Source organism: Dromiciops gliroides, chromosome 2 (genome assembly GCF_019393635.1).
Source record: "Dromiciops gliroides isolate mDroGli1 chromosome 2, mDroGli1.pri, whole genome shotgun sequence".
In the NCBI taxonomy this organism is placed as follows: domain Eukaryota; kingdom Metazoa; phylum Chordata; class Mammalia; order Microbiotheria; family Microbiotheriidae; genus Dromiciops; species Dromiciops gliroides.
Genome location: NC_057862.1, coordinates 361,661,059 through 361,683,641, shown reverse-complemented (window position 1 = coordinate 361,683,641; position 22,583 = coordinate 361,661,059). Strand labels below are relative to the sequence as shown.

The 22,583-nt window shown below is 42.2% G+C and overlaps 1 protein-coding gene across 1 annotated transcript; it reads right to left on the bottom strand.

Moving 5' to 3' along the window:
• Positions 1-3,088: 3,088 nt before the first annotated feature.
• Positions 3,089-21,618, bottom strand: AAR2 (AAR2 splicing factor). Its single transcript, XM_043984435.1, has 3 exons — positions 20,711-21,618; positions 16,445-16,674; positions 3,089-4,619 (listed from the first exon to the last, which is right to left on the bottom strand). Exons 1-3 carry the CDS (start codon positions 21,456-21,458, stop codon positions 4,443-4,445), a joined length of 1,155 nt encoding a protein of 384 aa, XP_043840370.1. The 5' UTR covers positions 21,459-21,618; the 3' UTR covers positions 3,089-4,442.
• Between the last annotated feature and the right edge of the window lie 965 nt (positions 21,619-22,583).

Here is a 22,583-nt window from a genome sequence, read left to right as displayed (position 1 = left end):
AAAAGACCTAGACCTAGGCTCAGATCCTGGCACTATCTCAGAGTAGTGGTGTGTCCTTGGGCGAGACACTGAACCTTTGGTATTTATTTATAAAACGTTTAAGTACTTTCCCTTCCTCAACAGGGATGTTGAGAGATAAATTAAATGAGATGATTATTTTCTCCACCCAAAAGACATAAGACAGGAGGAAAAACAAATCAATGTGAAGCCAAATTAAAAACTGAAAAGATACAATCTGTAACAAAATTAATTTCATCCTTCATCATTTCAAGGCACTTTGCAATGTGGGCCTTTTAAAACCTAACAATGTTGTGCTAATGCAGCAACTTCCAACCTCTGGCTCCCTCCAGAACTAAGTGGACAGAAAGCCCAGAAGGGAGGTTGCATCATACTCCTGATTAGGCCTGCTAAGGAGAACAGTGTAGATAAATGAACACAACCATTTGGCACCATTGACTGTGGAGATGATATACAAAGCAAAGCCCGCCCCACTGGGACCCTGATAATGAAATAAGCCTCTTTAAGCCCCACAGTGACAACACACCATGACTGGGCAAATCTTTCAAGATGTCTCTGTGGGACTATACATTGAAAGTTATTTTTAAAAGCTTAAGACATCTGTCATCAGCCTCACACATACGGATTTTGGTCCATAGTGGTGGGAAATACAACCCTTGCCTCTCCAGTGGGATGGTCAGGGGCATACAACCAGGTCTGCCCCTATGCCAAGTCTGGATTCAGTAACTGTTTATTGGCAATGTACTCTGCAGTGGTCAGATTATACCAGGAATTGGGTTTGGTTTTGGATACCAAATATTAGAAGGAACATCATTAAGCTGGAGCATGTGCAAAGGAAGGCTACCAGGAGGTTTAGCTAAAAGAACCAGGGGTCTTTTACTATGACTGCTACGGAAGCTATAACAGCACCATGGCCATGGCTGTCTGAGACCCCATGCCAGGGGCCCTCAAATGGGCTCCCAGAGTCACCCAGAATGGTTTTTTGGTTGTTTTTTTTTTTTTCCTGAAGAGTCACTGCGGGTCCTCAGCCATCTTGGCTCCCACCCAGAATGTTTTGAAGCCTCAAAACTGCTCCTGGAGGTGCTTGACCAAGCACAAAGTTTGTGAGACAGGATTTGGGATGTGTGTTTGCCCCTTATGAGAGGCCATGTTATTGTTAAGGGTCTCTAAGCATAAAAGAACTAAGTTCATTTAAAAAAAAAGGGGGGGGGGCTGAGAACTCCAAGAAGTTGAGAAAGGAGCCCAGCAACATCCTGCCTGCCCTGAAGAAGGCTGTGAAGCCCTCCTAAGACTACCCAATAAAGACTTGACAGATAAAAAATTAAATAATAAAAAAATAAAAGAATTAGAGAGGTTTTGTTCAGTGGGGAGAACCATTGGTCCAGGTAAGGAGGGGACTGCCACCATAGAGTCCCTCAGAGTGTAGTCCACAGTCCAAGGAACCAACTCCATGCAGAGTGAAGAACCCTAGCTTTGAAGTCAGAGGGCCTGGGTTCAAATCTCAACTCTGCTCATTTGTATCATGTGGGACAAGTCATTTGCCCTCTGGACCTCAGTTTCCCTATCTGTAAAATGAAGGACAGGGATGAGATCACCACTAAAAAATCTCTTTTAGCTCTAAACCTTATGATCTTCAACCATTACAGACTTAACAGAATCCTACCTTTGGGAGATTGGGTCATAAAGGTAATTATTAGCATTCCTATTACCTTTAGCCCACTAAGCAGTTTATAGCAAAGTACAGCAACTATTACTACCTGCTTGACACAGTGTTATTTCCAATTTTCCAAAGGGTTAGAAAATGGTACAAGCAGAAGGACCTTGGTTTAGTAAGCACTAGGTCTGGGAAATAATTAAATGAGAATTTGGTCCTGTGTAAGCAGGTTTGGCAGATAGGGGATTGGATCTCTTGGGAACTTCCAGAGTCGCCTTTCTCCCTTGGGTGGAACCCTCTAGACTGTCATCAAGCAATTATTCCCTATTTTTAAACTGTTCCATCCAGCACCCAACATAGCAAGCAAGCATGTAGCAGGAGAGTGGACAAGCCTGTGAATCAAATTTACACGGCTAAAGAACTAGAAGAGTTTAATGGAAAATAGGTATTCCAAAACAAGATGAATAAGTCTCAAGACAGGATGTTTCAAAGGGTTAGAAGCAGATATAGCCTGAAGCAAAAGCTTCTGAGAATCTTTGGGTGCTTAGGAGAGGGTTTTCACACGATCCTTCCAGCCTAGAGGCATCATGCACCAAGGCAGGCAATCCTAGCCATCCTTCTTCCCTTTAAAAGCTACACGATCTCACATGACCTGTTCTTAGCCTACCCACTACATCGACTGCATTTCCTCCCCATGATGCAAGAGGGGCTAGAGGCCGTTTGACCAAAATCTGGTGGACTAAAGAGTACACAGAAGACTGTTGAGCTACAGGAACATTAAGTAATATTTACAACAAGAGGACGTTGGGAAAATCACGGCTCATAGGTAGGGGAGAGCAGTTGTTGGTTGAGTGCTATGAAAGTGGCTTGAACAAGGCTTGGAAATAGTCACCGTTTGTCACAAGACAGCTGAGGGGGTCAGAAAAGCAGTCCTCCTGTTGATTGTGCTAAAAACATAAACAAACCAGCTTTACAACTTCATCCACAGGATATCAGGTTTGTGAATTTGTCTTCTCAAAGCATTCTCTCCTCACTAGTTTCTCTCCTGTAATAATCTGGTTTCTCAGTACTACGGGAAAAAAAATGAAATGTCCTAAGTTAAAATATTTAGAAATGCAGGCAGGGAATATAGTTCTATTGGATGTTATTTCTAACTTAGCTCCTGATTTATGTGCTCTTTGCCATCCATAAAAATGGTGCTAGAATAGATGACCTCTAAGGTTACAGACCTAGTCTCTGACTCAGTTTTCCCGCTGGTAAAGTGAAGGAAAGGAAATTTTGGGGGGCCTATACTCCTCAGGGCTGAGTGGGGCCAGGAACTAGTTAGGGGTAAGGGACTCCCTTTAGATGCTGCAAGAATGAAAATGGCAAAACCCAAAATGCTTTAGTCTGGAGCAACAACATTACCTCCATAGAGACTCACATGCAACAATTTTATTCTCAAGGAAAAGATTTAATACATCCAACCTTCTTATAAAGCAATCTCCAAGGAAACAAGTGGAACTAAAGATCCTACCCAGTCAGGATGCTCATTCAAAAGCTAAAGCACCAGAATGTGTGTTAAAGAAAGCGGCAGCGGGGGCTTGCTCTGTTGTACAACATGACAAGGTGAGCAGTTCAGGGCAGTCTCCCTTTAAGCAAAACGTTTTCTCTACAGGTTACTGGCACAACCTTTGTGCTCCACTCTATGTGGATACTTCAATTAATCAGAAAAACTGACAGTTACAGGGAAGAAATGGAGGGAAAAGGCAAGGGGAAAGGACACTAAGGCTGAGGAAATTAGGCGAAATTGTAAATTATTCAGAGGTCCCAACATGGGTCACAAAGTTTCCATAACATATGGAAACAACTATTGGAGGGAGGAGAATTGCTTTCTTCTTGCTGTTGAATTACAGCAACACAAAGAACCATTGTGGGAAGTCTTCCTTCACCAGGTAATTCCAGAGAAGCTCATCAGTTCATATGGCCAGGGTTCCTATTCCAGAAGGCTCGGAAAAGGGTGTGTGTCCATGGGCTGCATCAGGCAAGGAAGGTGGCTGTTCTAAGTCCACTCTCTGGGTATGGCTTCCCATAGTAACTGTCCTGGGCCCAGCGGAATTAGATGATATGACCCTGAACTAATGGAATGTAATTTAAGTAAGGAACAAAAACTACTCTGGTCCTCAGGCACTGCTGAACTGTCTTCCACACCTCACATACATCTGGGTTTCCTTCAGAGACATCCCGTTTCTGAACATCAAACAACAATATTAAAATTTAACAGGCACAGTAATCTTCTCACCTGTCACTGCTACCCCCTGGCTTTGAAGGACAGCTAGGGAAAATAACAATATCAAATACGAACAAAGGTAGAGTTTGTAGTTTCTAATTTAAGAAGGAAAAAAACCCACCTCTCTCAAGGCAAACTCTTTCCCAAGGAAAACTTGGTGGCTCTCCCTCCCAGTTCAATTTCTCTGTTCCTTTAGAAGGAATTAAATTGTCACTCAGACAGCTTCTTTGAAGATCTTACGTAAGAGTTAGTTTTGGTGAAATTCAATCAGGTCAGTAAAGTACCAGCCTCTGGCAGGAGGTGGGAAAGGGCCACAGTGGGAGCCCCAGGGACCCAGGTTATTTGACATGGGCACCCTATTCTAAACCCATGAAATGGAAAGAGACAACAGAGCTCTGGCTCCCCCTCACAGTTCAAAAAGACACCTGGTAGAAAGGAGCTTCAAATTCAAGATGATTGGCCTCTTTGGAAGAAGAGAATCATTTGCTTATCATCTCAGAGCTAGTCCGTCACTTCCAAGTTAACACCTTCTGGAAGCTCCACCACTACTGGGGCACAGTCATCTGGCTCAGCCTCGAAGTCCCATTTGAATTTCTTAGTCAGATGGGCCTTGAACTTCTCTGCCTTCCGCCTCAGTGTCTCATCAACAGTGGTGCTACAGATGTAGGAAAAGAAAACCTGAAGGAAATAAAAGAAAAAAAAAAGTCATTCCTTAGAAATGAAATCAAGCAGAAATGGGGATGTGGAAATTTCCCTGCTGGGCTGATCTCTTCCTATAACTGGTGGCTCAGCTGCTACTGGCTGTGGTCCAGGACACCTGCTGTCTTCTATCCAATAAGAGAGAAGGAGAAAGAAGAACGTAATTTGGATAGAAAATAAATGTCCAAGGTAGAGCCACCCCACACTAAAGTGAGAAGGTCTCACCTAATGTGCAAAGGCCTAAAGGCATCAAACACACATCAAACACAATCGGTGGTACAGTTAGAGGGAGGCAGATTTTGGATCAATATAAGGAAGAATTCCCTAACAATGGAATGACTGCCCTATGAAATAGTGAGGGTTCGAGCAGAGGCTGGAACATCTGGCTCGGAGATGTTACAGAGGGGATTCAAGCTTTATGGGTAAGGCTTAAACTAGATAAACTCTAAGGTCTCTTCCAAGGCGAAGATTATAAATTTCTTTCCCAATTATCAATGCAACTAGAGTGTTGAGCTTTCTTTTTCCTCTTTATTTCAACATCTATAGTGGTTTTGGGAGGGAGGGGTTGTTATGGGGCACGAGGAAAAAAAAGTATGATGATCTTTCCCAGCCCCCTTCCCCCTCTTTCCATTAACTGACCTAGGTACCAAGTAAAACACTGCAGGCCTGAGCAAACACCCACTTTCCTCCACCCCAGTCAACAAATCCTCTTTATATCCCATTCCTGAGTCCCCTTCTCCTGCACCATCAGGCATAGCAAGAGAACCAAAGTGAAGGGTTATTGGTCTTTGCTTTCAATGATTTCATTTGGAGGAAGCTAGGCCAAAGGTTACAGACAGAGGGGGAGAATCATGGAGAACTAAAGGCAACAGCATAAAGAGCAGTCAAAACAAATGCCAGATCAATAATGAAGGGGGGGGGGGAGGTGGTTCCCAAAGCTGGAGGGCAGTAGGGAGAGTGAGCTGCTAATCTGAAGGCATCTAATGGAATTAAGTGCAACACTCAAGAGTCTCCCTTTACAAGCAGCTCTGTTTATAGGGGCCTCATCCACCTCAGGCTTACCTCAGGTTCCTCTTGAGCTCCCAGTGTGACACTATCTCTCTCCAGTGTCCTGGTCTTAAACAGCAAATGAACATTCAACAGCAGTGCTGGAGAGATTTAGCCATTAATAGTTTTGAGGACAGTAGGAGTGGGCAAAATTGGGGCTGGGGTAGGGCTTGAACTATCCTAATAAGTATAATCATCAGCCTGAATCTGGTAGCAACTAGTAACAAGGGGGTAGAACAGACTGGCTCCCCATCCACCTGCCCCAAGGCAACATTAACTAGAGGCTGGGAGAAAATAAAATGCAACACATTCTTCTGTTCTAATGCCAATAATTCCTGATATTTAAAAATCATTTCATTTTCCTTTTCCTCATTTGATCCTCATGACAAATCCTTAAGGCCCAGCAAGAGAGGAATTACCATATTCATTTAACAGATGAGGGAACTGAAGCTCAGAGTAGTTGGTTAAGTAATTTATCCAATGCCACACAACCAGTTTACTTAAACTACTAAAGAAAAAAGAAATATAAAACTACTATAACTTTTCTGAAAACTTTGAAGATAATAGGATTAAAAAACATGTTTGATTTTTTTCTTTTTGGCAGGGAGGGAATAGAAATTGGGAAATATAAAGATGTGCAACATTTTCAAATATTTTTTGCAGATCTAAAATGTTTTTTTTAGCTTAGAAACATAAACATATATTCCATATAATTTGATTTATTTCAGGATGTGAACAAAGAAGGAGGGGCCTCTAAAGAGAACACAGAGGTTGCAGAAGAGAGCTCTTTATCAGAACTTAATTTCCTCAGTATAGGAACTTCTTCCATCAACAAGTCAAAGTATAATTTATAGCCTTAAGATGGTTGCCTGAGGGGCAGCTAGGTGGCACAGTGGATAGAGCACTGGCCCTGGATTCAGGAGGATCTGAGTTCAAATTCGGCCTCAGACACTGAACACTTACTAGCTGTGTGACCCTGGGAAAGTCACTTAACCCCAATTGCCTCACACACACAAAAAAAGTATTTAAAAAAAAAAGAGAGATGGTTGCCTGAGGCTAAAAGGTTAAATGACTTGCAGGTCTGTTCGCAAAGCTGAGTCAGAGATGGGATTGGAACTCATGCATTCCTAGCCCAAGCCTAGCACTCTCCCCTGTCCCATAATGTTCTCTTTGGCCACTGTCCCATACAAATCTCTATACTCATAGTCCCCCGATTTTACAAATAAGGGGTGAGAAAAGTGGCTTCTCATATTTCTTCTTTGGGGGCAAGCCTGGTCAAAATTTCACACTAAAGCATTTAGCTTCAAACTGCTTCGCTGTTGTTGCTTTTCCAGTTTACACTGTTTTAGTCACTGTACATACTGTTTTCCCTGGTTCTGCATATTTCACTTTGTATCAATTAACATAAGTCTTTTCCATGCTTCTCTGAATTAATCATATTCATTGCTTCTTAAAGCACAGAAATATTCTATTACATTCATGTACCACAATTTATTTAGCCATTCCCTAAGTAACAGACATTGACTTTGTTTCCAGTTCTTTGCTACTACAAAGAGTTTTGTTATAAATACTTTGATGTGTATGGGATCTTTTTCTTTTCTGACCTCCTTGGAGCATACATATGCCGATCAGTGGGGTCTTTGAGTCAAAGTGTGGACATTTTAGTCACTTTCTTCAAATAATTTCAAGTTGTTTTCCAAAAATGGTTGGATTCTTGCACAGTTCCATCAACCCAATGCATGAGGGTAGCAGTTTTTCTGCAACCTCTCTGACAATGATTATTCCAATCCTGGGTCATTTTTGTACCCAATACAAATCCCAAGTCCAATGTCTGGTTATTTAGGCACAAGCAAAACAGGGGTGTGGAGTGTTAAAAATGATTGTGTTCCTGCTGTTTGTGGAGAAAGATTCCTTTACTACGATTTTCATAACTAAAACAGGCTTAAACCACTACACTTTCATTTAGAATCCTGAGATTCCTTCAAAGCTCAATCCAAATGCTGCCTCCTACAAGAGGCCTTTCCTGATCCCCATACCCCACACCTAGTCATTGGTGCACCACCTCACCAGTGACTTTTCATCTATTTTGTATGTACTTAAATGTATATATATATATATTGTCTTGCCTGACAGAATGTAAGCTCCTTTCAGGGCAGGAACTTTTTCATAGTTGTCTTTATATCCCTAGCACCTATCACAGTGCTTGCACACAGTAGGCCCTTAATAAATGCTTGCTGCTTGATTTAATCAATAGGATTAAATTAAATTAATAAATTAAATAGGATTAAATTGGCAATAGGAAAGCCAAGTGACTGAGGCAGTACAAAGTAGTTCTTTAGCTGACTAGAACTTCTGACTGAGCTCCATTCTCCCAACTGCTAGATAACCAGGCTTTGATTGTCAAGAGTTTCTACCTAAATTCCACAATGAAGTTGCATGCTGGATTTAAGGCTTTAAATGGGAGTCTTGCATGCCAGGAGGTGACAACTGATAGACAAGATTACATCTGATAAGAATGTATTTGAGTTCAATTTAAATTCTGATTTTAATCCCAAATCATGAAGACTCATTTTTATGATATGATATAACTCTGAAAGGCTCTTAGCATTTTCCAACTATTCAGATAAAGATGCACATGTTTAAGACAACAATTTATTCTGAATTTTCTTCAGATTAATTTTTAAACTATGTCTAAAAAGTGAATGAATCACTGAATTTGGAATTGGGTCTACAGAGGTTACCCAGCCTAGCCCTCACCTGAGCAGGAATCCCCTCTCCAACAGCCCCTAGTGGTTGTCCATAAGAATGTAAACATCTTGAGGGCTGGGGCTGGTCCCTTTTTTGTTTAGTATTCCTAGAACCTAGCACAGTGCCTTGAACATAATGGGCACCTAATAAATGCTTGCTGAATAGGTTACTTTTTACTGGAAAACCTTCATCGATGGGGCACTCACACCCTCAGGAGGCAGTTCATTCCACTGTTGGCCAGTGCCAAGTGTTAAGAAATTTCTCCCTTACACTGGAGTAAAATCTGACTTTCTACAACTTCTACCAATTGTTATTTGTTCAGCCCTATGAGTCTAAGCAGGAAAAACCCAATTTCTCTTCCCTATGAGAACACTACATATTCTTGAAGATTTAGATCACATTTCTCTTCTCTCCTATCTACCGTTCCTCTCACTGTCCCCTGCCTCCAGGTTAAACATCATCCGCTAATTAAACTGTTCCTTGGATAGCACTTTTCAAGTCCCTTCGCCATCCCTGGTCTCTATTCTCTGGCTATGTTCCTCCCTGTCAATGTTCTTCCTGAGACAAGGTACCCAAAAGAGAAGACAATACTCCAAATATAATACAACCAAGGAAGAGGACAAGAAGTTAGAAACCCTTTAGGGTACTATTATGGTGCCACCTAAGGTGGCATCAGCTCTTTTGGCTGCCATGTCACACTTAACTGAACTTGTAGTTTACTAAAGCCCTGAGATCTTTTCTTTTTGGTGGGAAAACCGATTTATTCAACAGGAATTATTGGGAAAAGTGGACAGCAATTTGGTAGAACATAGGTATAGATCAGCACATAACAATGAATTCTGAAGGGATAAACAATCTAAATACAGAAAGTTAATAAGAAAATTTTAAAGGAAGAATGGCAAGCTATAGCTTTGACAAATGTGTATAGGGGTGACTTCCCTAAGGTCTTGGCTAGGTGGTCTCTTCCCATCATCCTGTTTGAAGCAGGGTGATAGAGTGGACAGAGTGCTAGGCTTAGAAGTAGGGGAGAACTAAATTTAAGCCTTCTTTCTGACACCTGCTCTCTTTGTGACAACAGGCATGTAACTTAACCCCTCTGAAACCCAGTTTCCTGACCTTTAAGTAAGGTACCATTTGGTGCAATATAACTCCTCAAGGTTGGTGTAGGCATTTAATGAGATTGTGTGATGACATACACATTGTTAACTCTATGAAGCTGATTTTTAAAACTCAAATGTAGAACTTTTCATTATCCCTATTAAATTTCTCTTTAGATTGAGTGCATTGTTCCACATTCAACCCAGTTCAGCAAACAATTTGTTAAGTGTGGACCTTTCGGGATTCTAATTCTGCCATCCAATTTATCACCTACCCCTCCCGACTTCAAATCACTCATCAATTTCACAAATGTTATCTGTGCTTTCATCCAAGTCACTGATAAAAATATTGAATAGAACAGGACTGTGGTCAGGCATGTGGATGTGGATGACCTAGTACAGAGGTGGGAGGATAAAATGCTGAGTTTAGGGAACAGCAAGTAAATCAATCTGGCTAGAATGCTGAGTGCATAAAGGAGAATCATGTGAACTAAGCCTGGAAAAGTAGGTGAAAGTTAGGGTCTAAATGTTAAACTGAGGAGTCTGTACTTGTCTTAAATGCAACAGGGAGCCAAATAAAGATTCTTGAGTAGGCGAACCAGAGAATAAAACTTGTCTTTTAGGAAAATAATTTTGGCAGTTAGGTGGAGTATGGAAGGAAAGTATGAAAGCAGAGAGGACAGTGACAATTGTGACAATGTAGGCATGCGGTGATCAGGGCATAGGGTAATGGTCATGTGAGTGTAGAGAAGATGGATATAAGAGAGCTGTGGAATAGGAGGGACAAGATTTGGCAAGTGACAATATAGGGTGAGGGAAAGGTTAAGAGTCAAGAATGATTTCCAGGTTGCACAGCTGATAAACTAGAAAGATGGTGGGTGCCCTCAACAGAAACAGGGAAGTTTGGAAGAAGGCAGATATTAAGTTCCATTTCAGGATGTTGAGTTGGAAATGCCTACAAGACTTCCAAGCACATATGTCCAGCAAGAAGTTGGAGATGAGGGACTAGAGCTCAGAAGAGATATTAGGGTTAGATATATAGACTTTTTTGGAAGTCATCTGAAGAAAAAATATAATCAAACTCATGGAAACTGATGAAAGTTCACCAATGGAGAAGATATATATGTATATCTGTGTGTGTGTATATGTATATATATATATATATATATATGGAGAGAGAGAGAGAGAGAGAGAACGAATCCCTGAATAGATCCTTAGGAGACACCCACAATTAGGGATCAAGATGTGAGCGGTTATCCTACAAGGAAGCAGTCACCTAGAGAGAATGAGAACCAGGGAAGAGTAGTCATGTAGAGGGAAGGAAAAGCCAACAGTATCATGACCACAAGAGTATGAGGGAAGAGTGGGTAGTGAAAAAGTTGAGCAGTCAGTTTAACAACAGAGGAAAGGAGATAGAGGGGATGAGAGCTAAATGACCCAGAAGAGTAAAGGATCCAGACTGAGGTTATGTATCATCAGTATAGAGCAGGCAAAATTTGTAGTCTCCTCTACTTTCTCTAACAATCCTCAATTGGAGATGGCACAACTCCAAGAAATGGTCATGTCCCAAACCTGACCACACTGGGATGTGACTGAAATAAGAAAGAAGTTAAAAACTGCATGTTTAAAGGAATCACAACAGTATTTAGGTTCCTAATGATGAGGGCAGGGGGTAGGGCAGAGAGAGTAAAGAGTATTAAAGCTATTGACAAAGTTGGCTAAATGACCAAAAGTTAACAGATCTAGCTTAAAACAATTTATGAAGATGAAATAATAGGCTTGTGTTAAATGACTGTTCTAAGGTCACACTGGCAAGTTAGTGATTAAAAACTGGTCTAAGAGGGCGGCTAGGTGGTGCAGTGGCTAAAGCACCGGCCCTGAATTCAGGAGTACCTGAGTTCAAATCCGGCCTCAGACACTTGACACTTACTAGCTGTGTGACCCTGGGCAAGTCACTTAACCCCCATTGCCCTGCAAAAAAAACCAAAACCAAAACCAAAACCAAAAACAAAAAAAAACTGGTCTAGAACTTGGGTTCCAGATAGTATTCTATCTATGACATCATGCAAATATCACTGTCTTCTTGCTTGTTTTCATATGAATACAACAGAAGTTTCTCTTTAAACTATTTCTTCCACATCCTAACAGTCATCAAGTATAAACAATCATTTGTTCAATTCAACAATTTGTAATAAGTACCTACTATATATAAATGGTAGGTAGGTGGTTCAGTAGATAGAGTTCTGAGCCTGGAATCAAAAAGACCTGAGTTCAAATCCAGTCTCAGACATTTACTAGCTGTGTGACCTTGGGCAAGTCACTTAACCCTGTTTACCTCAGTTTTCTCATCTGTAAAATGAGCTGGAGAAGGAAATAGCAATATCTTTCATGAATAGTCAGACAACATTGTAATGACTGAATAACAACAAACCATATGCAAAACCCCTGTGCTAGAACCATTGAATCATAAGGCCAGTAAATATTTCAGTTTTTTCTAAAATTATATTAATGTATATTATTTTTCATTTAAAAATTATAATTTTTCTATAAACACTAAAAAATTGAAAGAAAAAGGGAGGGAGTCATTTACTGTTTTCCAAATAAATACACCAAATTTCCTCAGTTAAAAGTCAAAGGAAGAAATTTTTCCAACCATCAGCTTTCTAAACCACACCTGGGAATCTAGAAATCCAGCTGGGCTCTTTCTGCTTCATAAATCATTGCTGGCAAAAAAAATCCTGCAATTAGAACTCAGCTGTCTGTTGTGCTGACAATGCCCTAGAGAGCCAATGACAGGCTGGCTTTAGTATGGTTACACTAACTCTATAATGTTTTTTATTGTGTTTAGGGATGGGGAGGAGAAGGTCTCAAGGAGAATGAAGCCAAAACCACCTTCAGGATGCTCTGAAATCTGTAAGGATGCTCATTCAAAGTTCAAGGAGGTCAATAGATTTAAAAGGAATCTTTTCCCATATAGCTGCATTTTTTTTTTCTTCTTGAGGACTTTTTCCCCATTTAAGTGATATTTATTCAAGAAACAATTATAGGGGCAGCTAGGTGGCGCAGTGGATAGAGCACCAGCCCTGGATTCAGGAGGACCTGAGTTCAAATCTGGCCTCAGACACTTAACACCTACTAGCTGTGTGACCCTGCGCAAATCACTTAACCCCAACTGCCTCACTAAAAAAAAAAAAAAAAAAAAAAGCAAAGCAATTATAAGGATTTCTTTGGTTCTTTTTGGTTTAGCCTCTTAACTTGTTATCCCTCCTTTAATCCCACCCTCTCCAATCATCCTTGCACATGCTGTTACAGTGAACTTGTTCATACTCATGTTGGTCATTTTATCTCCCAGCTCAAAATCTTTCAACAGCTTCCCAGTGCCTAGCAAAATAAAGTCCAAATTCTTCACCAAGAATTCAAGGCGGGGCAGCTAGATGGCGCAGTGGATAAAGCACCAGCCCTGGATTCAGGAGGACCTGAGTTCAAATGCGACCTCAGACATGTGACACTAGCTGTGTGACCCTGGGCAAGTCACTTAACCCTCAATGCCCTGCAAAAGCCCAACCAAACAAAACAAAACAAAGAATTCAAGGCCCTGTACAAATTGGCTCTGATCTACCTTTCCTGTCTTATTTCAACACTTGTTGTCACATGGATTAAAGTTTAGCCAAATAGGCCTATGCAAATGTTCCCCAAGCATATTCTGAACTCTTCTGCTTCCCCACCTTCATATATACTGTTCCCAACACCAAGAATGCTTGCTCCTATTCCATCCTCTGTTTTAATTTCCTTTTTTTTTTTTTTGGTGAGGCAACTGGGGTTAAGTGACTTGCCCAGGGTCACACAGCCTCTGTTTTAATTTCTGATAGCTGATATCCTACCCTTCCTGCCTGGATCATCTTAAATGTAACCTCTACAATATAGCTTCCTTTATCTTATGAGAAATGATTATTAATAACAAATAATTTGGGGGGAGATTCAGAGCTCTCCCCTTCTAAATTCCTCATTTTAAAAAGTTAAGTTTCTTGTAGGACATTATTGATAATGAGACTGCATTAACTCTCCTCATCTTGATCAGACACCACCCAAGTTACAAAGTTTAATTTAATCTAAGGTGGAGAAGATCATTGTGTTCTACTGGAGCTTGGGGGGAGACAATCCCTTTTGTCTAGCTGGCCCAAGGCTGGGAGTGGTCTGGTATAGAGACATTTTCTCTGTCCAAGGGTGACATGATGATGGGTAACATCAGCCCCTCATTGAAAGGGTATATAAATGGTGAGTCCACTGCCGTGATTGCCTTTGGTCTAAGAGAAATGGCCAAATGATCATCCTTTTATTTTATTTTATTGCAGGGCAATGAGGGTTAAGTGACTTGCCCAGGGTCACACAGCTAGTAAGTGTCAAGTGTCTGAGGCCGAATTTGAACTCAGGTCTTCCTGAATCCAGGGCTGGTGCTTTATCCACTGGGCCACCTAGCTGCCCCTGATCATCCTTTTATTAATAACCTGCTGGCTTTCTTAATAAAATGATTAAGTTATCCAGAAACTATGTCTCTTGAACCTTTTAAAATGTCACAATCTATCCCCCACACCCTAAACACTCTGACACTTTCTACCTCTCATGCACCTCTATGCTCTTATTATTATTCCTAGTCATTTATGTCTTATTTTTTCCTACCTGCCCTTGAGGGCAGGGACTATATGTTACTTATATTTGTATCTAGCAATCAATCAAATATTTATTTATTTATTCATTCATTCATTCATTCATTTATTTTGTGGGGCAATGAGGGTTAAGTGACTTACCTAGGGTCACACAGCTAGTATCATGTGTCTGAGGCTGGATTTGAACTCCAGGGCCAGTGCTTTATCCACTGCGCCACCTAGCTGTCCCAATCAAATATTTATTAAACACCTATTACATGACAAGGTACTGGGGATGCAATATAAAAGTGAGATGATTTCTTCTCTCAAGGAGTTTACTTATGGAATAAACCATGTTCACAGAGAAGTAAAGGACAGACATGAAATAAATACAAAGGAATCGGGAAAGGCTTCATAAAGAAGTTGGCACTAAAGTCAAGTCTCGAAGGGAGATGGGGTTCCAAGAGGTGGAAATGAGGATGGAGAGCATTCTAAATATATGAGGAAGTGAGAAGGAGAGGCAGTGAAAAAGCATGGAGGAAGGGGGGCAGCTAGGTGGCGCAGTGGATAGAGCACCAGCCCTGGATTCAGGAGGACCTGAGTTCAAATCTGGCCTCAGACACTTAACAATTACTAGCTGTGTGACCCTGGGCAAGTCACTTAACCCCAACTGCCTCACACACACACACAAAAAGCAAAAGCATGGAGGAAGGAAATAGAATGCCATGTATAAGAAACAACAGTTCTTAAGTTATTTGGCTGGAACATAGTGTTAAGGGGCTAAAATTCTAGCTAGTCTGTCTAAAATATTTAATGAGTGGTCGCCAATAAATTATAAGCTTTAGCGCAAGAGTTAGACTTTTAAGCATTTATTAAGGAGAATAAGAATTTGGTAAAGAGAGAGAGAAAGGCCTAGATTCCTATCTATTAAAGGGAGAGCACATTTCTAGCTCCGCTCTCCACCAGAGTCCAAAGGAAAGAGCGCGAGACTGAGCGCCAGTCTCTTCCTTCCTCCTCCCACTAGTCCGCGTCACTTCCTGACTCCTGAAGAAAAGACTCCTGGTCCTGCCCTCAAAGACCTTCCCTTCATGGGCAGAACTCTTCTACAGTAAGTATCCAGCAGGTGGCATTATTCCAATCGTTACAATAGATTGTGTGAGGGGGATCTCTGCACACAGTTGGACTCAATATATATTTATCGATATTATTAATTATTCTAAAATCTTTCCAAATTGGTTAGAACAGGTTCAATTTATGAATGAAGATGACTCATTTCTACCTTCTAGCTATGGTATAAAATATTGAGATGTCCTGCAGAAGTCAAGTAATGCCATCATCCTACAACTTCCCTGGGGATATAAAACAGGGTTTATTGATAATAGTGAGTGGGTTTAAGTACAACTAGAGAAAGTTGTCACTATCACAAGTTAACACACATTTATTGATCATACTAAGTGCTCAACAATGTGGCAGGAGTTACAGAGGATAAAGCAGTAGCATGGAACTGCATTTTTCAACAAACATCAACTAAGCATCTACCAAATATAAACTGTGCCAGGCAAGAGGGGATTTCTAAAGCACCTGCATACACAGGAAGAAGCAGCTCACTGGGGAAAAGATAATGGAAACCAACAGTTTGCAGATCTGTGCGGCTTCTAGGCCCGAGGAAATAACTGAACCACATAATGGCAGAAACTGGTCACAAGTACATTAAGGAGACTGATCTGTTTGAAAAGGGAAGGAGCAGCACAAGATGAAAACTATACATCGTTTGAAGCATCTCTCCTAATTACAGTTCATAATGAAAATTTAATTGCTAAGTTAAAAGGAAATTTCCTTTTTTTTTCTAGATGAGAACCACAGCAGAAGCTGGCATTTTGTTTGAAAAGGAAATCAAAGTTACTTTAATGTTCAAATGAAATTTAAGGAGCTACAGACATTTCACTGGGAATAATCTTCAAAACTCAAGCCTGAAGTGTAAGGCTAAAGCAAAATTAGTGTTTCAGGCCGAATATCTCAAACATTGTGGGGATGATTCGGAGAGTTTGGAAACTATCCCAGTCCCTGAGAAATGGAAATGAAACAACTTTTTTGTCCCTAGCAGAATACTTGGAAATAGAAAGCCCCTATTCAAAACACAGGGTTGTAACTGTTATTTTGGAAGACTTTATTTAAAAGAGTCCCTTTCTTCTTTCACCCAACTACAGAAAGCTGTCTATTAAACATTCATTCTGTAATCACTGCTGGCCCACCTGGAAGGGTAACTTACCTGCAAGGTGCTGGTTAAGAAGTTGTCCTGAGAGATGATGTCCACAAAGAAGTCAGCAGGTATCTCTGCAAGCTGATGGTACAAGATGGAAATGAGGCGGCTGTAGAGGTCGCTGTACTTCCCAATGGCTTCTTCTGCCCTGCACAGGAGGTTCAGCAGCTGCTTCCAATGTTCAAATGCATCATACACATGCCCAATCAGGAAGCAGATAAAGGCAAACTGCAGCTCAGCTGATGAGTCCCAGAGAAAGGAAATATAAATCTCAGGAGAAAGTCTGATAGTGAACACTTAACATAAGATCTCTACAATAGTGAAATTATTCAAGATACAAAATCGCACAGTGCCAGTGCTAGAATGAACCTTAGTCCACTCCTCTCATTTTTTGGAGTAGGAAACCAAGGACTTGCAGAGGCAAAGTAACTTGTGCAAGGTATCCCAACCAGTCATTGACAGAGCCAGGTCTAGAACCAGGTCTTCTGATCTTCACTTTGCACAACTCTACATTGTCTTCCCTATATTAGGTCCCCTATATGGGGGAACTTGGGGAAAATGGATGAAATTAAAAGTAGGCAAGGGAGTACTAAGGAAGACAGCAATACATAGTAGAAAAATCACTAAACTAAAGGTCTGATTGAAATCATCAAAGTTCAAGTCTTGGTTGTGCCACCTATTTGCCACAAAAGTCATTTTTCTCATCTGTAAAATGATGGGATTGAATTAAGTAGTTGTCTAAGGGCCCTTCCAGCAGGCATTCTAGATTCGAAGGCAATTGTGTTCACAAGGTTTAAAGGTCTCACCTTGTGTGACTTGCTATCCACTGGAAGCTTTGAGCCTTCAGTGGAGCATACAAAATGACTTACCACTAAATGTTTACATGCCAAAAAGAGTAGAATTTTTTGACATTAAAAATGTGTTTATACAAAGTACAATAAGCAGAACTGAGAAAACAACATATACATGATGCCTACAATAATGTAAGTGGTATTAATAGAAACAAAAAAAATCACCTCTGTACTATGTAACTATAATCACCAAACTTGGCCCCGAGAAGAAAAAAATATGCCTTCCTTCTTTTTTGGCAGAGATTGGAGATTATGGGTGTGGAATATTGCATATGCTGTCAGATTTGGTTAATATATTAGTTAGTTTTGCTGAACTGATTTTTTGCCTTTCATATTTATTCTTTTGTTACAAAGAATGGCTCACCAAGTAGGAGAGGAAGGAGGTATATATTTGGAAATGAAGGTGACATAAAAACAAATGATATCAATACATATTTTAACTATATGTGCATTTATAAAAAGGCATTCCCTTTTGCAACTTTGGCAGCTACCTTATTTATTTACTTACTCCCTAGTTTCAGCTCTGTCTCCAGAAGAAAAATTTATATAAGTATTGTATATTTGTAGAAGTATTATAAGTATACCAATATGAGAATTGGTCTCAACACAATGCTTCAAACAGCTTACTAGCCATATTTCTCTCCCAATAAGAGTTGGGAAGCCTTCCAGAGGCAACATCCCTTTTCTCATGCTTTCCCCCTTCTCCCGCTGGTAAGCTCCTTCCAGGGCCTCCATTTTGGAGAAGAGTCCAGGCTAAGCAAGCTGTGCTTCAGACTCTCTGGACTGCCACCATCCCTCTTGTCCCCCTTTGCTCCATTTTCAGTTCTCTTTTTATGTGTTGTCTTCCCCCATTAGAATGTAAGTTCCAGGGGCGGCTAGGTGGCATGGTGGATAAAGCACCCGTCCTGGATTCAGGAGGACCTGAGTTCAAATCTCACATCAGACACTTACTAGCTAAGAGACTCTGGGCAAGTCACTTAACCCTCATTGCCCCCCCACCCCCACCCCAAAAAAAGAATGTAAGCTCCTAGAAGGGAGGTGCTTGAATTTGTATTCCCAGCTCTTAACTGACACTTTGTTAGCACTTAACCAATGCTCATTGCCTGACTGCAGTGAATGTGCAGGTTTGTCCAGACACCCCATAAGAACTACTAACTTGATTATTTGTGGTTCCTTCCCTTATCTTCCAGGGATTTACTAATCCATTTGCATGTGCCTAGGGACACTATGCCTTTTTTGGGTTTTTTTTTGGTGAGGCAATTGGGGTTAAGTGACTTGCCCAGGGTCACACAGCTAGTAAGTGTCAAGCATCTAAGGCCGGATTTGAACTCAGGTCCTCCTGAATCCAGAGCCGGTGCTCTATCCACTGTGCCACCTACCTGCTCCGACACTATACCTTTTAATGACCACTCACCCTTGCCACAGATTCAAAAGGACCTTCATAACTTTACTTCCTTCAAAAGAAGCAACGGGGGTAGACAAAAATATATTGTACAGTTGTAGGGTAAGGAGGGGAATGAAACAGGAACTTGACTGTAGCAAGCAGGGGCTGAGCAGAAGGCAATGCTCTTGAACACTGCAGTTCAGCCCCGACTTAACAATTCTGAGAAATGGAGCCTGAAGTGCAGGGACCCAACACCTGGGCTCTAAAGGGAAATTATCCTAACTTAATTTCTAAGTCCTCACCATTCTTAGGGGCAATTCATGTATATGATCTGTGAATTTTTGGAGTTGAATGGTATGTGAGAAAACATCTCATTCTACACCCTTGTTCACAGATGGGGACACTGATGCCCAGAGTAGACTTGCTTGAGATCACATAGTGAGCAGGTGGCAGAACTGTCACTATGCTCAAGCATCCTGACCCACAATCCAGTGCTTTTATACACTATAATCACATTGGGATTGGACAGATGTTGAAGACACAGGGAAACATTTCAGGAGCTGCAGAAAAGTCACAGGGGAGTGAAAGAGAGCTACAGGATGTGCTAAGGGATACAGAGAAATGGAACAAACTATTCCTCAAAGAGAGCCACAGGAGGCCAATGGGGGAAATGGGGATAAACCATCAGGGTGAGCAGATGTATTAAATGCTGCAACTCCACCAGAACTACCTTTCTAATACACAAACAGTAGCTGAGCCCCACTGTTAAACTGTGGTGTTTAGCAACTAAACTTGTGTGTCCCTTGGTTACTCTCTTGGTGACTGGCAATGGCATCTTGGTTTCACAGAAGGCCTGTGAAACTTGATTATAGCTTGAGAAGTACTTTGTAAAGCTATATGTAGCCAAAAATACCTGCTGTACACTAATCAACTTTCCCTATACAACATTCCACATGAAGAGACTCCACAAACTTGAGAGAACCAGTTCTTGGTTCGCTGACTATACAACTAGACTAGCACTCAAGAGAGCCCCCACACCCTGGGACAAGATTCAGAGTCTTTCATGCAAAACTGTCCTCTTCTAAACAAATTAAGGGAATAAAAGTGTAAACGAGGTTGTTAGTGGGGCAGCTAGGTGGCCCAGTGGATAAAACACCAGTCCTGGATTCAGGAGGACCTGAGTTCAAATCCAGCCTCAGACGCTTGACACTTACTGGCTGCATGACCCCGGGCAAGTCACACAACCCTCACTGTCCCGTTTAAAAAAAAAAAAAAGGTTGATAGTTCAAGAGGAATGTCCCTTTATTTCATCTTCACTTTCTGACACCCTATGGTCATTCTAGGTCTAGCTCAAATGCTAGTTCCTCTGTGAAGCCTTCCCTAACTTGGGCAATTATAAGTTCTTTAGTTGGGTTAGAAACCTGGTCTCATAGTTCTTTGTGCTCCTTGGTATTCCATTTGTATTATATTTATCTGTATGCGTTTTAACTCTAGTATTTATTGAGCTTCTTATGAGATGTTGTGTCTTACTTATCTTTTTATTTCCTACTGCATTCTGTACCTAGTATATGCTTATGTTAAATGTTGAAGAGGAAAGTTGAATAGTATTGTTGAATAAGCTGTAGACTAGGAGACAGGAGACTGAATTCAAACAGAACCTTAGGCAAGTACCTTCCTCTCTCTGGGCCTTAATATCAAGCTATCTGCAACATTCAGGAGATGGACTAGATCTGTTTTCGGTCTGTCTGTAATAGATCTGGCCTTCTACAGTTCCCTAAAAGGGGCTACAAAAGGGTTTGGATCTCACAAAGCCACTTCGTATATGCTATTAGGGCTCAAGGAGGACCTTAAAAAGTATGCTTCATTTTACAAAGGAGGCAACTGAAACGCCAGCATGGTGAAACGACCCGTCCAAGACTAGCGAATGGTAAAGCCTGGCCTCTTAAGTCTGACTCCAAATGGCGTGCTCTTCTCATGACATCGCCTGGACTTTCCGCAGTCCCTCTTACCTCGGGGGTAAAAGGAACCATCCATACCTACCCAGGACGTCCTGGGGATTGGTGGGGTACTGACTGTTAATCACAGTCTCTAGGGCGTAGCTCAGGTCCATGCTATGCTTGGTAATCTCCGCCGGGCTAGCGCCGTCAGGGTAGGTCTGCTTGGGCAACTCGGTGAAACGGATCTCGGTGCCGGCCTTCGGCTGCATCTGGGGCAGGCGGGCCAGGCCCTCCTGGTAGCTCTTGCACTCGGCGGCGCAGGGCGGCGGGCCCCGCTCGGCGCGGTCCTTGGTGTAGCGCAGGGGCAGCACGGGCAGCACCTCGGAGAAGGCGCAGATCTGCCCGCTCTCGGGCTGCAGCCGCTGCACGGCCTCCTCGCTGAGGCAGCTGCTCAGGGAGACCCACTTCTTCAGCCGGTCGTAGGGGTAGGGCCCCAGGAAGCGGTCCAACTCCTGCAGGTTGGCCCGGACGGCCTCCAGCTGCTCCTCGGGCGCCGGGCTCAGGTCCAGCTCCTCGCGGGCCGCGTCCCAGCGGAGCAGGCGTAGCCCCCGCGGCCGTAGGGTCACGAAGAAGCCGGTGCGTGGGCCCGTCTCGCGGGAGCCGGCGGGGCTGCGGGCCGCCGCGCTGTAGTGCACCAGGTGGACCCCCGGCGGTATCATCTTGACGCCGCGGAAGCGCGGGCCCACCTGCCACGAGCTGCAGTCGATGCCGAACTCGGTGCCCTCGGGCACGTCCAGGGCCACCACCGTGGCGCCCTCGAAGAAGAGGCTGCGAGCCAGCTCCGGGTCCATCGGGGACTCCCAGTCGCCCTTCGAGGCGGGGGTTCCGGGGGACCGAGGACCGGTAGCCGAGATGCTCCGAGGAATCCTTCCCTAGTCCGGGTTGACAGTTTTTCCTTAGTGGTCGCTAACGCCGCGCGCCGGAAGTGCGGCCGCTTCCTCCGGGAATGGGGACGCGAGTGCAAGGGTAAAGTGCTCCCTTCCCACGCGGGGGTAGTGAGAGAGGGGTTCCTAGATCCTCAGGTTCCGCCTTCCACCTCTTGTAGGAGTATTACACTAACCCCGCTTCTTCACCCGTTAGTATGTCCGATACTCTAGAACTCGAAAGAGTTCTGAGAGGAAAGCGCCTGGCACAGAGTAGGCGTTTCATAAATGTTTATTGACCGACAAATGTTTACTGAAAGGAAAGAGAATGACAGCTGTTCTGATCAATAAATTGATCCAAGACAATTCCGAAGGAATTGCTATTTGGTTGCCTCCTTTGTAAAAAGAAGCACGCTTTTTTTTTTTTTTTTTATGAAGAAGCACGCTTTTTAAGGTCCTCCTTGAAGGAAAAATGCTATTCACCTCCAGGGAGAAAGAATTGATGAAGTCTGAATGCAGATTGAAACAAATTTTTTCACTTTATTTTTCTTTCTTTTTTGGCAACATGGCTAATATAGAAATATTTTGCATGATTTCACATATATAATTGGTATCACATTTCTTGCTTTCTCATTGGGGGAGGGATTAAAGAGAATTCAGAACTAAAAAAATTTAAATGAATGTTAAAAATAAATAAATAAGTTTATTTAAAAAGAAAGAGAAGAAGGAAGGGAGGAAGGGAGAAAAGAAAGAAGGGAGGTAATGGGGAAGGGAGAGAGGGAGAGCCCTTCACTTAGGGATTCGTTCAGGTCCTGCTCCACTCAGGCAGCCAGTCTCCAAATCACAGATGTTCAGAACTGGAAGGGGCCTGGAAAGTCACCATTTGCTATCAGGATCTGAGCAGCAATCTCCTCTACAGTGTCAATAGCCAGATTTTTCTTTAGGTGGATCCATAATCTACCTCTCTAACTCCCATCAACTGCTCCTAGTTTTGTTTTTTTTTTAGGGATAAGAAGCACAAGGTTAATTTCTCTCCCAGGAGGACCCTCCTGG